Below are 6340 nucleotides of genomic sequence, written 5' to 3'. Positions count from 1 at the left end.
TGTGTGTGTGTGTGTGTGTGTGTGTGTGTGTGTGTGTGTGTGTGTGTGTGTGTGTGTGTGTGTGTGTGTGTGTGTGTGCATTAATATGAATGTGCATAATGTCAACACATAATATTTTTCTATGTATGTTTGTGTAACTACCAGAGAGTCTCTGTAGGTTCCCCGTCTGAGCTGCTTCTCCAAAGCCTCCGCTTGGTTTCTTACTTCCAGCTCGTACACTCTGCGACTGCCCTGCGGCACAAAAAAAGTTTATTTGCAAACTATACAAAAATTGTAAGAGGCTTAGCAGGTCATGTTTATCCTAGTGCTGGTCAACCGCTCTCCATCTTTGTCCTCTCACCTGCTTGTGCTGCTGGCGATGCAGCACCCCTCTGTTTCTTATTCTAATTAAGTCCAAAGATGAAATTGCTGACAAAAGAACCAGAAGCTCCGTTTTCACTCAAAGAATTACGTGGAGTGATTTTTAAAGATAAGATAAGAGAACCTTATTAGTCCCACACATAGGAAATTTGTTAAAAGTAAATCTTGAGAAGAATATGGCCTGTTCCTGTCACAGATTACAGGGTTTGTTTAAAACTTTATTCATCTGTGTTTTTAACCCGTTCCAACTTTAAGACAGTTTTAGGGTAACTACTAATTATTGATGATTTCAAGCTGATCTGACTGGAAACAAAGCTTGGAAGCTTAAAATGTACTTTGTTAATTAAAAAAGAAAAAATAAATGAATGCAATAGTATTTTGAAACTATTACAGTCGCACTGTAGGATTGTTAAAGTTTGGTTTATTTACCATAAACCAAAAAACCTAAAATAGTCCAGTAAGTTTTCTTAATTTCACAGGCAGAAAAACGTAAGCTTTCCCAATGCATTACACTCACATCAATATACTCCTCGTCCAACTTGATATTCTTCTCCATTGCTTGCAACACTTCTATCTGGAACCATCGAAACTGCAGCAGGAAGAAAGAATTCAACTGGAACAGTGATGAACCATCTGTCCTCTTGTTTAAACACAGGCTTTAATTATCAGGTTCATTGTGCTGTTTGACTAAATCTAAATGCAAATGTAGTCCTTCCTCAGGCCAGCTTTGTAATCAGAGGCCATGCTTTGATTATTCATAGCACAATTAGGCACAGGGGTTTTAGTGTCAAAAGAAAAATAACATACAGGGACAAACTAGTGTCCTCGAGGCTTTATGTAGCTAACTTCGATGAAGCAGTTTGTAAGAAGTGAAATCTGCTTTTACCAGCATCCTATAAATGCTGAAGTCACAAATTCAAAGATCTGGGGACAAACTGGGGAAGTTACATTGAAGCAAAATACTAATTGTAGCTGTTTTTACTCATCATTTGAAAAATAATGTATAGCGGTTATTATTCTGTCAAATATAGCTTAATACCCACCAAGCATTATTTTCAGTTTGGTAAAAACTTTCAAGCAAACAAAATTAAATTCACAGAAGTAGAACTGCTGTATGTAGTATTTTAAAGACTGCAGGGATCAGCATTTACTGAGGAAATGTACCAACCACTCCCTCCATCTCTGCAGTGAGCCTCCTCTGTGTTTCTGAAATCTGGATCAGGACATCCCCTGTTCAAAGAAAAAAAAACAATTCTGTACGGAAAAATATTTGAAGAAAGCGAAATCTTATTGGGAATGTCAGTAATTTGATCTAAAACTTTAACACAGTGTAAAACCACTTGAGCCATGAACGAGTCCGGTTGCTACGATGGTGGAAAGTTAGCCAACCCTATATACTGTGGGCGCCTCCGGCCTTGTCTATTGTCAAGGATTGCGGTTGAGCTAATAAACTGAGTGGAGCTGAAAGACTGCCCTCATCTATAATTCAGTGGCTGCCACTCAATAGGGCTCCTGGTCACGCTGTGGTTCCCTGACCTTCACAGTTAGCCAACCTACCGAAACCACATGTATGCTAGCCAACACTGTCTTAATAGTAGCATAAAGCTAATTACCGCTGAAGAATGATAACACACATCTCTAATGACAAAGGGAAAGCTTCCATAAAATATAGTGCACACACACTAGCTAAAAAAATCAGTAAATACACACACACACGTATATGTAGCCTATATGTATGAAAAGAAGGAGAGTACAATTGAAATTTACTTTGTGTGGTTTAAAATCTAGACTGTGTTTGTGCAAGTGCAGTGTCTCAGTAGAGCACTCTTGATAACGATGCTTCTCTAATGAAAGCAATAAATCAAGGGTGAAACCTGTTTAGTAATGAGTCACAAATACACACACTCGTACCAAGGGAGCGAGATGAAAGTGTGTGAAGTGCCTGGTCGCCCATCTTAGCCACAGCGCTGAAATAGGCCTCACTGCAAACGCCTAAGGCTGCAACATACAGACATCGAGAGACAAATGTAGCTTTTCACATTTAGACAAATCAAACTGACAAATCTATAAACTCTACAGTAACATCACAACCACTTAAACTGCTTCTTATTGTGTCGAACAGTTCTGCTTTTATTCATTACTTTTAAAAGACTGGCAGTGTTATTTGATATGTGATTCTGGTCTAAGAATAGCCTCGTGCCACTTGGTATAGTTTTACGGCACAGCCCCACTGCCCTGTGGCTGATAGCCTGAATTGTTTTATCAGGCACAGAGATGCATGAATGATGCATGCTGCTTGCACTATGCAATGTGACACACGTGATTAAGATTGGAAAATGTACAATGGAAAAGTCGGACAACTCGGACATGCAAATAAAAGGTGATGCACACAAAAAAAATCTCTCATCTCTGGAGAAAAAAAGGTTTTAAATTCTGCTTAATGTCAGCAATCAAATAGAGATTATTTTTATCAAATCATATTTTCATATTCACATGTACAAATCTCTTTATATCTTTTCCTAACCAAATAACTTCTACAAATGAGTAGGTCCTTGATAGACATTTACAATCCTGTGACATTTTTTGGATTTTAATTGCAGCTTGTGGCCTCCTTCTTAGGGTCTCCATGGGCAGACTTTACTTCAATCATCTCTGTACAATCCTGATCCAACATCTACACTAGTGCTAACAACAAAATCCACATTCTCCACAGTGTAACTGCTCCTTTCAGTCATTCACAACCTCGCTCACCTTGAAAGGCCTTGATGTAGCTGTTTCCAAGAGCAACGAGCTTCTGAAGGCCTGGGTTGAAGTGCTCCATCAAGTTCTGCAGAAACACACGAAATACAAACTGAGCACCACACCAGGTGAACTCAGCAGTGACTTGAAGCGTAACGCTAAAATGTATTTTTATACTCACCTCCAAGTGCGCCCCGGCCTAGTTTAAATATACAAAATCCTTCTTTAAATAATGAATACTATACCGGTCCCCAGGTTTCAACACAATGAACAAAAACAAAAGAAACATGATGTAAACTCACCGAATAGACAGATAAAGTTGATTTGTGCAGCTGATCACTACTGACTCCAGACATATTGATCGATTTCAGGTTTAACGATAAAATGAGAAAAAGCTGGTCAGAAAAAAACTAAACTTCTGTAAAAAGTCTGTATTCCCAGAAGTTTACTGTCCCGTGTATATCAGCGTCTTAAGGCGGAGAAAGTCACCTTCACATATCCTCCCACTGCTTCTGCTGTTTTCCCAAAGACCAATAACACCTATCTGACAGTTCCTTCTCCTTTTTTTCAGTCATTCGTTAATGAGCTCTTTTACCCTTATGTCATCAGCAGTTTTTCTGGAAAAAGCAAGTGAGCAAGGGTAAGAGAAGAGGTAAGGGAGTAGCTGACATCGATACGGCTGAGCAAGGTAAATTATTGATTGGAGCCCTGAAAGGAAAGGAGAAGGAGGACAGCCAGCTGCCTAACCATCCGTGATGTATCCTCACACCTGAGGGAAAATCCTGCCACAGTTTGTTTGACTGACGAGAAACAAACTTCCGTGTTAAAAAGGTACAAATTACTTAAATATAGTTAGCTCACAAAATGAAGTAAAAGTTTTAATGCAAACATTTTTCGTCGTATGGGGACATTTATGTGTGGAAGTAGAAGAGTAGAAGAGAGTGAGCAGCAACGAACTGTTCCAGCTTCTGAAATCAGGCAGAAGGTTTCGCACCATCCGAACAAGAACAGAGAGGCTCAAGAGGAGTTTTTATCCTCAGGACATTCGTGTGTTGAATCACCCCCATCATCCTTAAGTGACTGAGACAGGACTCATTAGCTCATTCTCATCATCCTGAATCCTTCTGGCCTCGCTATAGCACAAGACACTTTAACACCCTCCTCTCGCAATGTACACAAGCTGTAAATTTCCAGATTATTTTATCTTATTTTATTTCTATTTATATAATGTACATAACTCACCCACTTGCCGCATATAATGTCCTCCTTGTATATACTTATTCACTGTATATAAAGTTCTGTCTGTCTCTCTTTTTTTTCTTTGCACAGTCGAGGAGCGTATCAGGTCACATTTCACTGCCTGTATAACCATGCACGTGACAAATAAAGAATCTTGAATCTTGAGAGAGAAAAAAGTATTCCACTTTAGACTTTGTTTTAAGTTTCTTCTCTTCTTTCCAATTATTCTGTCCTGGTTTCTGTTTGCTGTTTACGTCTGCTATGTTTTCCGGTCGCTCCCCTCTACTCTTCACAGCCCCAAGTGACTTTTTACTTCATGAAATGACCTTTACATTCTTCTGTTGTGTATTTTGTCTGCATTCGGATGCAATCTGATAAGCGGAACTTTTCCAGGAAACGTGTTAGTTCCCTTTCAAAAAACTAAACTAAATCATCACTGAATCTTCAGCCAGTGCATGTGAGTTCTTTATATAAAGCTGAAACAGTTTCAAGTGGAATTATTAGCAATCATTTTATTAACACAAACCAAGTTAAGAACCAGAAAAACAGAAAAAACATTAAATGTAGACGAAAACTTGAATTAAAGCTCAGATTCACTCAGAGTCACTGTTTGGTGTACTTAATGCTATAGCTGCACTAAACCAAATACACGAAAGTCTTTTCATTAGGTGTTTTGTACCAAAAGTGTTGAAAACACACATACAAAAAGAGCCAGTACCAGGCAGGCCCACAGAGCAGAAGGACACATAATATTGCAGGGAACTGACTAGCTAGCCCCCGAAAAATGTTATCCTATTTATGACAATACTACTGCATTACATTGTGTTAATGATTTATCATCATGTGTCTGACAGTTACTAATCAAAGTGAGTTTTAAAATTATATAGCTCCTATAAATGATATTTTATAACTCTGAACTCCTGCATCATGTTGCAGAAGTATGAAATAAACAGATATAATGTGACAGGTAAGTGAGACTGCTCTAACCAGAGGGAGTGGCCACGTCTTTCAGAGAGGCCGTGTCCTCATAGAAGACGTCTTCACCGTTGTCATTTCTTTTCTGCTCTTTTTGACAGCGACTTACAGTTCCTAGGACAGTTTTCAAACGTCGATCTAAAGCCGTAAGGTGGGGCTCTGCCAGAAGTGGGGCCACTTTGTGAAGGGGATCACGAGAAAGTGACGCTCTCATAACATCGCTTAATCGATACTGAGGCAAAGTCAGGAGACGCAGGCGTAGCCAAGTGGAGCGACGGATTCTGGAGAGACAGCAAAGTTTTTAAAAAAGAAGATAAATGGAAAAAGGAAGTTACTTTGGGATGTTTCAAAATTGCCAAATGACAGGGTAAGAGAATAGGATGAAAAAAGAGAAAGAGGAACAGCATCTGATGGTTAAGGTGCAATGTGATTGCTCTCTCACACTTTCTGAACTAAGCCAAGGAACTTTGTTCTGTCTCCCTCCATTCAACCCCAACCATCCACGACAGCTGGCTGCCCCTCCCTGAGCCTGGTTCTGCTGGAGGTTTCTTCCTGTTAAAGGGGAGTTTTTCCTCCCTACTGTTGCCAATGCTTGCTCATAAAGGGTCGTCTTGATTGTAAATCTATTACTGTAGAGTCTTTATCCTTGCAATATAAAGCACCATAAGGTGAATGCTGGCGTGATTTGATGCTATATAGATAAAACTGAACTGAATATTTACCTGATGTATAAGTAATTCACTACATGCATGTGATGGTCTGGTTTGTACCTGCAGCACTGTTTTAAGGGAGTTAAGATCGAAGGCTCATCTTTGGAGTGACGCCCAAATCTGCAAAAGAGGACAGATCCAGAGTCAGCTATGTCAAAGTTACAGTCTGACCAGCACCTCTGCCCAGTATATGAGCAACACATACAGAACAGAAATACTCACGCCCTCCCATTGTCAAGGTGTAGCAGAAAAGTATTATTGACAAATTTCTCAAATGTTTCATAGTGGTGCCTGTCCATGTTACCTAAAGAGAGAAA

General features: G+C 39.5%; 2 protein-coding genes across 4 annotated transcripts in view; both read right to left on the bottom strand.

Annotated features, from left to right (window-relative positions):
• Positions 1-4683, bottom strand: part of baiap2l2b (BAR/IMD domain containing adaptor protein 2 like 2b) — an 11962-nt gene extending 7279 nt beyond the window's left edge. The window contains exons 1-6 of the mRNA XM_042227395.1: positions 3402-4683; positions 3112-3187; positions 2272-2358; positions 1529-1590; positions 878-949; positions 142-231 (exon numbers count right to left, since the gene is read on the bottom strand). Coding sequence (XP_042083329.1) covers positions 142-231; positions 878-949; positions 1529-1590; positions 2272-2358; positions 3112-3187; positions 3402-3455 — 441 coding nt within the window. The 5' untranslated portion in view covers positions 3456-4683. The remainder of the gene's footprint in view (positions 1-141; positions 232-877; positions 950-1528; positions 1591-2271; positions 2359-3111; positions 3188-3401) is intronic.
• A 144-nt stretch (positions 4684-4827) lies between these two features.
• Positions 4828-6340, bottom strand: part of LOC121815641 (extracellular serine/threonine protein kinase FAM20C-like) — a 35739-nt gene continuing 34226 nt past the window's right edge. For 2 of the 3 annotated variants that reach the window (XM_042227391.1, XM_042227392.1), the window contains exons 9-11: positions 6246-6327; positions 6084-6143; positions 4829-5594 (exon numbers count right to left, since the gene is read on the bottom strand). In XM_042227391.1, the coding sequence (XP_042083325.1) occupies positions 5321-5594; positions 6084-6143; positions 6246-6327 (416 nt within the window). In that variant the 3' untranslated portion in view covers positions 4829-5320. Of the gene's footprint in view, positions 5595-6083; positions 6144-6245; positions 6328-6340 lie in introns of all 3 variants that reach the window. The other variant, XM_042227390.1, reaches the window with a different exon arrangement.

Source organism: Haplochromis burtoni, unplaced genomic scaffold, assembly GCF_018398535.1.
Source record: "Haplochromis burtoni strain Fernald_Lab_line unplaced genomic scaffold, NCSU_Asbu1 Contig_258, whole genome shotgun sequence".
In the NCBI taxonomy this organism is placed as follows: domain Eukaryota; kingdom Metazoa; phylum Chordata; class Actinopteri; order Cichliformes; family Cichlidae; genus Haplochromis; species Haplochromis burtoni.
Note: the sequence above shows the minus strand (reverse complement) of the source record. Positions and strands in the feature narration are given on the sequence as shown.